Here is a 12216-nt window from a genome sequence, read left to right on the forward strand (position 1 = left end):
CACGCCGGGTGCTAATTCATCCCGAGATTGTCTCTTACTTCACTCCCCCCAACCCCTACTCTCCCCACCCGAGTGGACACCCGGGGGCAGGAGCTTGTCTGCAAGGTGGTGACCGGCCACCGTCAAAGGCGAGGCGCTGAAAGCCCCCCTGCGGGTTGCGCGCGCGGCCCGGCAGGTGCTCAGGGACCCGGACCCTCCGGGAGCGCGCCCCCGCCCCACCGGGCCGTGAGTGGACCGCGGCAGGGCGGCCGGGGGCATCGCCACGTCCCCGAGGGTCGCCTCCCGGCCCCGCCGGTGGCCCGGGCTGGAGAGGCTGCCCCGGGCCGGCCGGGACCTGGGCGCCGCGACCCGCGCCGCCTCCTCCGGGCAACAAGTGTCCGCCCTCCACCCGACGGCCCGCCCGGCCCGGCCCTCACCCGGCACAGGCCGTCCACGAACACGCGCGGGTCCAGGTGGCAGGCGATGGTGGCGCTGGGCAGGTCCTGCAGGTCCACCTCTTCCATCTCGCAGTCGATGAAGCTCCAGTCGCCGCCGCCCTCGTCGGCCTCGGCCGCCCCCGAGAACTGCGCGAAGGGCCGCAGCGTCACCCCCGGCTGCGCTCGCGCCTCGGCCGCCTCGGCCGCCGCCCGGAGCCGGGGCCCGGCCACGGCGTCCTCCATCCCCGCGCCCGAGCCCGCGCGCTCCCGTCGGCTGAGCCGGGCTCGTGCGCGCGCCCCTCGCGCTCTCCCGCGCGCCGACTCGGCGGTTAACCCCCTCGGGCTCTCGTCTCAGCCGGCGGCGGTCACCACGGCTCCCCCGGACGCGGCCTCCGCGCGCCGGCCCCGCCCAGCCCCGGGGGCGGAGCTCGGGAAGGACACAGCCGCGGGGCCCTTTAAGACCGGCCCCCCGCTGGGTGATTGTATCCCGCCCTCCCAGGAGAGAAAGCCAATAAAGGAACGGGATTCTCCTCACGTGATCCTCATTCGGCCGCCCTCACCCCGAAGCCTTACGGTGGCCATGCTGGTTAGGGGCACGGGCCTCATCAACCAGTGCCGCTTCGCAGCCAGCTGGTGTCACCTGAAAGGCGCAAGGCTGCGTCTTGGGCGCCGGGATGGTAGCTGGAGAGGCAGCGCTTCTCTGGTTGCCAGGCGGTGACGCTTTGAGGCACAAAGGCCAACTTTGGGGGATTTAAGCGAGATTCAGTTGTGGCTGTGGCTCCGTGGGCATTGGCAAGTGGTTAGGTGCTTACCGTATATTATCACATATAGTCGCAGGAAGGATTGAACTAGACCATGACGACAATACCTTACTGTTATATTTCAGCTTATTAGTCATAATATCATTGTTCAAAGTTTAGGTAATCAGAAGTAAATTTTTGAGTTACCCCTTTGTGCTATGCACAAGAGGGGATAATGAAAGAAGCAAAACATTGCGCCCTACCTTTGGGGAGTTTATAGAGGGAAAGCACGAATTCTCAAATAAGCCTCTCTTTTTCCCCCTGCAAAATAGGTAGATTTTTTTTCACCGTGAAAGACCACGTGGTACAGTCAAAACTTGGGTCTGAATATCAGCTTTGCTGTTAATTACTTGGACGAGTAACCTGAATTCTAGTTTCCTCATATATGGTAAGAATCCAGTAAGGGCCCAATACTTGGTAACTCTGTTCAAGTGTAGAGTTCTTGGGAAGGTGTGAAATCAGACCGGGTTGCCATTGTGACAATCTTACGGACGTTTTGTGGTCAGGAGGAGCTTAAATCCAGGTGGAGTAAGTAATAGGCATGCAGAGATAATTCATAAAATACAATGTGATACGGGATTCGAGAAATCTAGGAACCATCCTGTACTGCTGGTGGGAATGTAAAATGGTGCAGCCACTTTGGAAAGACAGCTTGCAAGTTCCTCAGAAAGTTCAACACAGATACTGCAGGACTCAGCAATTCCTTTCCTAGGTATAAACCCAGCAGAAATGAAAACATGTCCACACAAAACCAACATCCAAAGGTTCGTAGCATCATTATTAAAAATAGCCCCAAAGTGGAAATAACCCCAAATAGTCATTCATCAACAGATTGAATGGGTAAGGGAGACGGATAGCCATGTAATGGAATATTACTTAACCACAAAAAGGGATGAAGTTCTGATACATACTACAACATGATGAACCTTGAAAACATTATGCTAAGTGAAAGAAGCCAGTCGCAAAAAGCCGCATGCTGTATGATTCCGTTTATATGAAATGTGCAAGAGAGGCAAATCCATAGAGACCGAAAGGAAATGACTGGTGGTCAGGGGCTGGGGGAGGAGAGAAGACACAGCAAGTGCTACAGGGTATTTTTTGCGGGGGGATGCGTGAAGAAAATGCTATAAAACTGGAATGTGGTGATGTCTGCACAGCTTCGTGAATATGCTAAAAGCCAGTGAATTGTATTTTCAAGAGTGGGTTTTATGGTATTTGAATTATATCTCCATAAAGCTAAAATTTACAGAAAAGAGGATGTGATAAAGACCACAAGGGGTTAGATGGATCGTGGCAGAGTGGGTGACATTGCAGAGTCGAAAACTGTGTAAACTTGGCCAGACATTCTGAAAAGGATGACAAAGGGGATGAGGCACCAGTTTTGGAAAAACAACACCCAGCCAAACGGTTGCTGGGTGGGTCCAAGTTGTCATCACCCTTAGGACAGGATGCTGTCCTTTGAATCCTGGCTTAACCCTAAACCACTTAGAGCAGGCAGAGGGGGCCTGCGGACAATGCAATGCCTAGGAGGGGAAAGCACGCTAAGAAAAAGAAACCTGAAATGTACCCAGAGCGGGCCAGGTGCTGAGCTAAGAGAGAAAAGCAGGAGTTCAACCTCAGGCAAGTGAGAAAGACCAAGTTACCTGTAATTGACTTTGGAAAGGAGTCAGTCATTTCTAAGACTCAACAGACAAAGTCACATATTCCTTCAGTGACTTTGGATTCCCACCACCGTATCTCCCTCTCCAAGCAGCAAAGTAAAGGTGGCGACATTTTCTCCTGGTGGTCTATGCGATTCCAATAATAATACCGATTTCATTTAGGCAGCTTTTAATTAATGGGTGGACCCATAAACCAGCTGACATAATCCCCACAAACAGGTATTATTACTTCCGGTTCTTAGAACTGAGGCTCGGAGGGATTGAATGACCTTCCCGGGAGCAAACAGGCAGCAAATGGCAAAGCAGAACAGAGGGCCGGCTCTCACCCCGCGCCACCTCCGCCCCTTGGGACTCTAGGACACAGAAAAAGGGGAAGGAACCAAAGAAAAGCAGTGGGGAGAAGGAGAGGAGAGGGAAAAGAGAGCAGAGGAAAAGGAGAGGAGAAGAAATGAAGCGATGGGAGAGGTAGGAACTTGAGAGCAAAGGTAGAAGGTGCTTGTGATTCAAATTGGGAGGCAGGGTGACAATCCTAAGGGCACACTCTCAGATACTCCGGGCCAGCCCTGGCCGTGATGCTTGAGAGATAGACAGACTCTCTTGATGAAGGGCATTAAGATCACACCTTCCGCATCTAGCTGCATGCGCGGGGTTCCTGCCCTATTGCAGGCAGCACACTTCGTAATAAAATGTCAGATTCTTTCTTCCACTTAGAAAATAAGCTTTTAGGGGCGCCTGGGTGGCTCAGTGCGTTAAGCGTCGGACTTCAGCTCAGGTCATGATATCGCGGTTCCTGAGTTCGAGCCCCGCGTCCGCCTCTGTGCCGACAGCTCAGAGCCTGGAGCCTGCTTCGGATTCTGTGTCTCCCTCTCCCTCTGCCCCTCCCCTGCTCATGCTCTGTCTCTGTCTCTGTCTCTCTGTCAAAAATAAACATAAAAAATAATTAAATGAAAAAAGAAAATAAACTTTGACAGTAACTGCCATCTTGGTCATGCCTTACAAATTTCAAAAAGGCAGACTCCTGTGTCTTCTGCTTTCGCTGACACCAATGCTAATGATCAGTGGCCTCTCCCAAGGAGGCAAAAACCAGGGAAAGTGTGCTGTCCACAGCACAGGCGGAAACTAAGCAAAACACACTGCTTCAGTCTGCAGACATTTTTAGGGGTGAAGTCAATCAAACCCGGGGGCAATCTCTTAAGCGCTGGCCTACCATCCCACATGTACAAAATTCCAAAAGTGTGCCTGGGAACTGTTACCTGTCCCTCTTTTTCTAACTGTGGCAACGGAATCGAACACCTAGCCCTGCTCCCTGGTGGGGCATCTGATAGAGAGCCTTGCCTTCTCCCTGGCTCGCGGGAGCAGATCTGATCCAGATCCTCGGATACCCCGAAGGGAAAGGAAGCAACGAGCGTGAAGAGCTGCTCTCGGAGATTCTTTTTTCAAATGAGGGAGGGGACAAAAATTCTCATCAATATATCCTACCGTTTCCTGTTCGTTCCCGTCCCCTAACCCTTCCTTCGTGTCAGCCATTGTCATCACCGACTATAAAGAAGACGCCCTCAGAAAGCCATGTTTGGTTATTTTCGTTCTTAGCATCTGTCTCTTACAGTTAACGCAGCCCAGTTCTGCAAACATCCCTGTGCGCGGAGATGACAGCCTATTCTTTGCCAGGTGGGAAAATTTCACTGTGTGACACTTTTGATTGCTTTCTATTCTGTTCTGGAAATGAGAGGGGGCTGTGTGCAGTAGGCTCCCGCTGAATGCCTCTTAAATGCACCAGTGGCATTTCTGCACACTCTTGAGACATTACGGACATTTAAACATTTTATTTAAGAGAGAAGGCAAATAGCTGACTTTCTGAGTGTTTGCTGTCACAAAGAATGAACTCTTCCAAAGAGTGCTCAGAGGAGTAAATCCCTTAAATAACTCATTCGAAAATTTCTGTTTTGTTACCCCCCCCCCCCCCCATAAAACAGATAAAAATATATGCTGCTTCGTTGTTGTTTTGTTTTTGTTTTTTGGGGAAAGGAACGTTTTGCCCTGATCAAGCCTAATCAAGTTTCATTCTAAAATCCACCTTTTTTTTTTTTTTAATGCTTATTTATTTTTGAAAGAGAGCGAGATAGATTGCGAGCAGGGAAGAGACAGAGAGAGAGGGAGACACAGAATCTGAAGCAGGCTGTGAGCTGTCAGCACAGAGATCGACATGAGGCTTGAACCCACGAACTGTGAGGTCATGACCTGAACCCAAGTCGGACGCTTAACGGACTGAGCCACCCAGGCGCCCCTTAAAATCTACTCTTAAAATCCCTATTATCTTCAAAAAAAAATCCCTATTGTTTTTTATGATCTTCTGATGCTTCTTAAACCAGAAAGCTAGAGTTATAAACTAGGTTTTAAGAGAGATATCGGAATTTGGTTCCTTTGCCGTTCCAGGTTTAGAAAATTCCCTGGTTTCCACATCATTCTAACTTCTCTTTTCAGGGTAGCTGACACCTGTGTGTGTGTGTGTGTGTGTGTGTGTGTGTGTGTGTGTGTGTTTAATTTTTTATGTGTATTTATTTTTGAGAGAGAGACAGAGCACACGTGGGGTGGGGGGGGGGGGGGGGAGAGACAGAGAATCCGAAGCAGGCTCCAGGCTCTGAGCTGTTAGCACAGAGCCCAACGCGGGGCTCGAACTCATAAACCATGAGATCATCATCTGAGCCAAAGTCAGATGCTTAACCGTGTGGTTTTACTTGAGTCGGGATTCTTCTGGTTGCAAGTAACTGAGACATCCGGGGCCAGTTTAAACAGGAGAGAATTTGAACTAAGGATATAGGTGCCTTGTGGTAGCTAAGGGCAGCCATGCAGGCAAGCTTCAGGAAGGTCCTAGAAACCGGACTTCAATGGCTATCCAGAAGCCAGGCTGTCACTTTGGGCCATCTTGAGGCCATCAGGGATCGAGGATGGGTGCAGAGGAAGAGGGGTATCCACTTCTGGAACTGGCAGCCCCGTATTTGCAGTGTGCACTCATTTTTCAAAATGTCTTCCTTTGCATTGAGCTCAAATCACGAGTCCTGTCATAGTATCACACAATCTCCTGAGTGGCTTCACAAGCTAGGGACGTGTGGTCTATGTTTCGTTTCTGTCCCTTCTATCACTGTGGCCTTGGGGGAATCACTCGCCCTCTCCCACTCTCCAAATCCTCCTGTGTAGAAAGGTGATGTAAACAGCTTCCTGACAGAAGTCTTGGGGAGCTAGTCTTGGGGAACTATTCAACAGGCTACGGCAGCTGCTGCCTCAGGACCATTGCACTTGCTCCTCTGCCCGGCATGCTCTCTCCTAGAAGTGAGCATGGCACTCTCTCCCTTCCTCAGGGTTTTACTCATGGTCTTTCCTGGCTGACCTAGCTGAAATCCTCCCCCCCCACCCCCACACACACACATCCAATCCCTCTTCCCTGCTTTATTTTTTGCTCCTTAGTATTTATCATCACACATCTACGTTTTATATTTATTTATGACCCACATGTAAATGTTGCGTAAGCACTAAGCTATTATTTAATACACCAGGCACTGCTGGGCTATCAGAGGCAAATAAGGCTCCTATGCTATAGGGTAAAATCAAAGAAGGAACCCATCACCACGGTTAAAAAGCCATCTGCCCGGCACAGAGGAGAGGCTCAGAATGGACGATTATAATTACACTCCTGGTCTTGGGTCTCCCACTTGAAGACCCCCTTCTCTCTTCTGTGTTAAAGTCTTTTCACAGTAGGATGACAGGATGATCCCCCCTGGCAAGCTTCTAGGGAATGAACATGGGGGGTGGGGGGTGGCGTTCTGCACCAGTTAGGGAAGGTCACTGAAAAGATATAATTGCCCACTGACTTGTGAGCTGGCCCCAGGTACTCAGAGGTTCCTCATTTCCTCCCCTCTCCTTGGAATGTGGGTTCCCCTTGCCTTTCTTGCTCTCAGAGACTGCTCCAAGGACACGGCCTTGAGATGGTGATGCGGTGTTGAGGACACCTATGCAGTACACATGACTGAAGCTGGTTAAGGCCTTTTTACCGGCTTCTAAGATTTGGTGGGCAGGTGCGGGGATCCATTTTTCTTGCTGCCACCCAAGACAAGCCTCGTGTCTAAATTCCGTTGCCTATTAAACCTGCCACCTACCAGCCTGGAGTGGCCCGCGTCTTTCTTTGGTCTCTCCCCTCCCTCTGCATATGGGGGTGGGTTTCAGATCACGCCTGGGAAGCTCCCAAGAAGATTGCCAAGCAACAGGGTCTACAGACCAGTGAACACTTCTCTTCAGATTGAAGGATGGATGAGACATTAATGGCTAGTCGCCCCTCACCCTTCAGTCTACCGACAGCCTGTCCTTGGAAGGCGCCTGCGTGCACTCCGCTAGCCTGTTCTGAGATCTAGCTGAAGTCACTGTCATCATTCCAACAGGAGAGATTTTAGGGAGTGAGGTAGGACATCACTGGTACCTCTCCCAGGGCCTTTCCTCAGGGGTGGTTTTTTTTTTTTAATGTTTATTTATTTTTGAGACAGAGAGAGACAGAGCATGAATGGGGGAGGGTCAGAGAGAGAGGGAGACACAGAATCTGACACAGGCTCCAGGCTCTGAGCTGTCAGCAGAGAGCCCGACGCAGGGCTTGAACTCACGGACCGTGAGATCATGACCTGAGCCGAAGTCAGACACTTAACCGACTGAGCCACCCAGGCGCCCCTCAGGGGTGGTTTTTTAACTGTGGTGATGGGTTCCTTCTTTGATTTTACCCTATAGCGTAGGAGCCTTATTTGCCTCTGATAGCCCAGCAGTGCCTGGTGTATTAAATAATAGCTTAGTGCTTACGCAACATTTACATGTGGGTCATAAATAAATATAAAACGTAGATGTGTGATGATAAATACTAAGGAGCAAAAAATAAAGCAGGGAAGAGGGATTGGATGTGTGTGTGTGTGTGGGGGGGAAGGATTTCAGCTAGGTCAGCCAGGAAAGACCATGAGTAAAACCCTGAGGAAGGGAGAGAGTGCCATGCTCACTTCTAGGAGAGAGCATGCCGGGCAGAGGAGCAAGTGCAATGGTCCTGAGGCAGCAGCTGCCATAGCCTGTTGAAGGAATAGTTCAAAGACCAGTGTGGCTGGAGCAGGTGATCAGGGCGGTGAGTAGTGCTGAGGTCAGAGAGATGATAGAGTCAGGTCATACAGGGCTTTGTAGGGCACACTGAGGTCTTTGGTTTTTACCCTCATTGCGACAAGAGCCAGTGGAGGGTTTGAACAGAGACCGACTAACATGAGCTGACTTTCTTATGGCTGTCAGGAAGGCTCACTCAGGAGCTGTGCCCATGGGACACTGTGTGGGAAACCAGTCTGAAGTCTGTTACAATAACCCAACAAAGTGGTAAGATGCTCTCTTTATTTTGAAGGTTTAGCCAACAGAATTGCCTTCGTGTATTCGCTTCTTATCAATACTATGACAGAATAGCAAAAACTTAGTGGCTGAACAGCACACAAAAAATTAACTTATAGCTCTGGAGGTCAGAAGTCTAGAATGGGTCAGCAGAGCTGTGTTCTTTTTGTAGGTTCCAGAAGAAAATTCACTTCCTTGTCTTCTTTCAGGTTCTAGAAGCATCTGCATTCCTTGGCTCATGGTCCCACATCTCTCCAACCTCCACTTCCACCATTGCCTCTCTCTCTCTCTGACTCTGACCCTTCTGCCTCTCTCTTATAAAGACCCTTATGATTACAACTGGACCCACCCAAATAATCCAGGAGAATCTCCCCATCTCTAAGATTAACGTCAGGGGGCTGACCTTAATCACACCCGCGAAGTCCTTTTTTTGCCTGTACGGTAACGTATTAACAGGTTCCAGGTTGTAGCAGGTGGAAATCTCTGGGGGGGGGGGACCATTATTGTATCTACTATACTTAAAGAAAGAGAGGGGTCAAGGTTGACTCTGAGTCTTGGGCCAACACAGTCGCAGAGAAGGAGTCACCTCTTACCTAGTTAAAGACTCCGAGAGGAGCAACTTTGGGAGGGGGTGTTATCAGGAGCTCACAGTGGGGCTGCTCAGTCTGGAGAGACGACTTAGACCACAAGTGGAGCCATCCAGGGGGCAGTTGGGTGGAGAATCTGGAGTTTAGGGGAGAAGGTTGGAGGCACACATGTAGGAGATGATGCTCTCGATGGAACGTAAAGGCGTGAGGCTGTCGAGGTCCCCTTCCGAGTGAGGAGAGGGGCCTGAGCTCAGACATCGGTCATCAGTGATGCTTGCAGAGGTGGGCTGAGAGGCCAGGGAACCCCGGGGCAGGTGGGGGCATCCTGGAAACCAGAGACGGAAGGGCTTCACCGAGGACAGAGGGGTCTTCTGCGCCCCGTGCTGCCAGAAAGTCAGCTCTGAGGAGGATTGGGAACGGAGTCGTGGATGTCACGCTTTGGAAGGCGATGCTGGCCTTGGCGAGAAAAATTTTGGAGGAACGACAGGAGATAAATGCCCAGCGGGAGGAATAATCCGATCCAATGGGTCGCAGCAACTCTTTCAAGCAGCTGTGCTATAGAGGCGGGCAGAGGAGTGGGACGGGGGATTTCTGGAGCCATCTCTGCGGGGATGGGAGGGGCGGGCACCTGGTACCGGAGTGAGGAGCGGTCCGGCCGGAAGAATGGAGCCCACTTATTGCCACAGGCAGCAGGTAGCAAGCGGGGCACGGGTGCTAGTGAGTGGGGGCGCTGTGACGGTGTGGTGGAGGCGGAAGAAATTCTCTGCGGCGTCCACACTTGCTGCAAGAGCCAGACTGGCAGGTGTCACGAGGGTGCTCAAGGCACCCTGAAGGGACAGCGGGAGCTCCAGGTGGCACGGGGGTGACACAGCCCCGCATACCTTTGCTCTCAGAATCTGGCCGTTACTGCAGATCCCACATGGCATCCAGAGTTTAAGGCAAGAGAAGAAAACAAGAAGCCGTCTTCCAGGAATGCAGGGGAGTCAGTACAGTAGGGGAGGGTAGGATGATTACATAGGCACACAAATGTGGCATGAGTGTAATACGTGCATATAATATGTAAATGTGTGATTATAATACATGCATATGCATTAGTAGATGTAAACAAATATATCTGTATACAATATGTGTAACATAACATACCACAAAAAAAGTTACTATCAATAATATCGGGGGCGCCTGGGTGGCTCGGTCGGATAAGCGTCCGACCTCAGCTCACGTCACGATCTCCCAGTTCGTGGGTTCAAGCCCCAAGTTGGACTCTGTGCCGACAGCTCGGAGCCTGGAGCCTGCTTCGGATTCTGTGTCTCCCTCTCTCGCTGCCCCTCCCCACTCGTGTTCTGTCTCTCAAAAATAAGTAAATGTTAAAAAAATGTTTTTAAGTGATATCTAATATGTACTATATGTAATATGGTAGGTGAATACATGTTCATCCATCATCTATGAATATAGAAATATATGCAGATATGTATGTAATAACATTAATAAACTATGCTATATACAATGAAAAAACATTTATTTGTAAATTATCTCCCTCACTCTATTCATAATGTATGTGATGCTTATTATAAAGCATACATAGAATTAGAAATACTAAAAGTGTAAGAAAAGAGAAATAAATACAAATTTTTAAATGTTTCTTAAAAAAAGGTTTTTTTCATGTTTATTTATTTTTGAGACAGAGAGAGACAGAGCATGAATGGGGGAGGGTCAGAGAGAGAGGGAGACACAGAATCTGAAACAGGCTCCAGGCTCTGAGCTGTCAGCACAGAGCCCGACGCGGGGCTCAAACTCGCGGAGTGTGAGATCGTGACCTGAGCCGAAGCCAGATGCTTAACCGACTGAGGCACCCTGGCGCCCCTAAATGTTTATTTTTTTTTAAGTAAGCTCTACACCCAGGCGCCCCCAAATGTTTATTTTTTTTAAGTAAGCTCTACACCCAGCGTGGGGCTTGAACTCCTGACCCTGGAATCAACAGTCGCACCCTCCACCAGCCGACGCAGCCAGGAGCCTCATGTTGATTATGTTTTTACCCTCATCTTTTCCAGCTTGGAAGATCCAAAAGTCAAAGTCTTTATCAACCATCAAAAATCTTTTGTTTTCTCAAAATTCTTCTGTAACTCTCGACTACTTATTAACGATGTCTTACTGTGAGTGATGTGATTACCCAGGCTTCATCCTTTCGGGAAATCCTGATGGGCCACTTGGTGGGTGTTATGTACTCACTCTGCTTACTAAATCAGGATATTCATTTCCCAATCCCAAACATGCGAGCGTTTGTTACTATTTATTATTGTGATGCAGTTAGTAAATTTCCATGCTCCTTGGTGTCCGTGTGTTGTTCTTGCAAATTAGTTGGAAGTTACTCATTTTTATATGTTTCACAAATGGGTTTTTAAATGCACAGAATCCCTTGGAAGCTTTTTAACAGGGTGGGAAATGGAGTTTCCAAGTCTTAAAGTGTGAGCTAGGAGAGGTTTGATAGATGTCGCTGTTTGTTGGCAATAAAATCACTAATGATAGAAAGTTTTCTTTCAAAGTGTTTTCAAAGTGTTCTCCCCGTAGTACACGTTTCTGGCAGAAAGTGGTTACTTTCTCATTCACTGGTAAATGTTGTCTTGACCCTGAAGGGCCAGGTTAAGTCAATCTATTGGAACTACTGACCAAGCGCAAATTTCACAAGTTGGCTGGCAGTTGGTCACACCCGGAGTGAAGTGACAGCTCCGTCCCTTTCTTTCTGTCCACCTCTGCTCGCTTCCTTAGAAATAGCTTCATACTGCTGCTGTTTATCAGGCATCTTTGTAAGGCACTTGTCTGTTTTCATGAGGATTAGTTTGGTTAAAAGCTAGGTAACATAATCTGCAAATTCTCTAATGGGAAATTTGGGATCTACAGTAACGGCCAGATTCTGAAAGCAAAGAAGGTGTGTGGGGCTGTGTCACCCCCCCATGTCACCTGGAGCTCCCGCTGTCCCTTCAGGGTGCCTTGAGCATCCTTGTGACGCCTGCCAGTCTGGCTCTTGCAGCATGAGGAGACACCAGGATAAACCCACATGGCAAAGCAGCAGGGCATAATGTCTTCCTTCCTTCCTTCCTTCCTTCCTTCCTTCCTTCCTTCCTTCTTTCCTTCCTTCCTTCCTCCCTCCTTCCCTCCCTCCCTCCCCTCCCTCCCTCCTTTCTTCCTCCCTTTTTCTTTTCTTTTAAAGATAGAAACCAATATAAATAAGAGTCCCCGTGTTTTTTTACTTATCCATTGAGTGACCTTGACCTAGTAGGGCAAATACACAGAATGGATAAAACTCTTATCAGGGACAGCTCTTTCCACCTGAACTGTCTCAGTCTGTCTGACCTGGGACTGA

General features: G+C 49.5%; 1 protein-coding gene across 1 annotated transcript in view; it reads right to left on the reverse strand.

Annotated features, from left to right (window-relative positions):
* Nucleotides 1-818, reverse strand: part of RCAN1 (regulator of calcineurin 1) — a 102643-nt gene extending 101825 nt beyond the window's left edge. Inside the window, exon 1 of the mRNA XM_047876074.1 lies at nt 417-818. Coding sequence (XP_047732030.1) covers nt 417-659 — 243 coding nt within the window. The 5' untranslated portion in view covers nt 660-818. The remainder of the gene's footprint in view (nt 1-416) is intronic.
* Between the last annotated feature and the right edge of the window lie 11398 nt (nt 819-12216).

The sequence above is a fragment of the Prionailurus viverrinus genome, chromosome C2, assembly GCF_022837055.1.
Source record: "Prionailurus viverrinus isolate Anna chromosome C2, UM_Priviv_1.0, whole genome shotgun sequence".
Taxonomy (NCBI): Eukaryota; Metazoa; Chordata; class Mammalia; order Carnivora; family Felidae; genus Prionailurus; species Prionailurus viverrinus.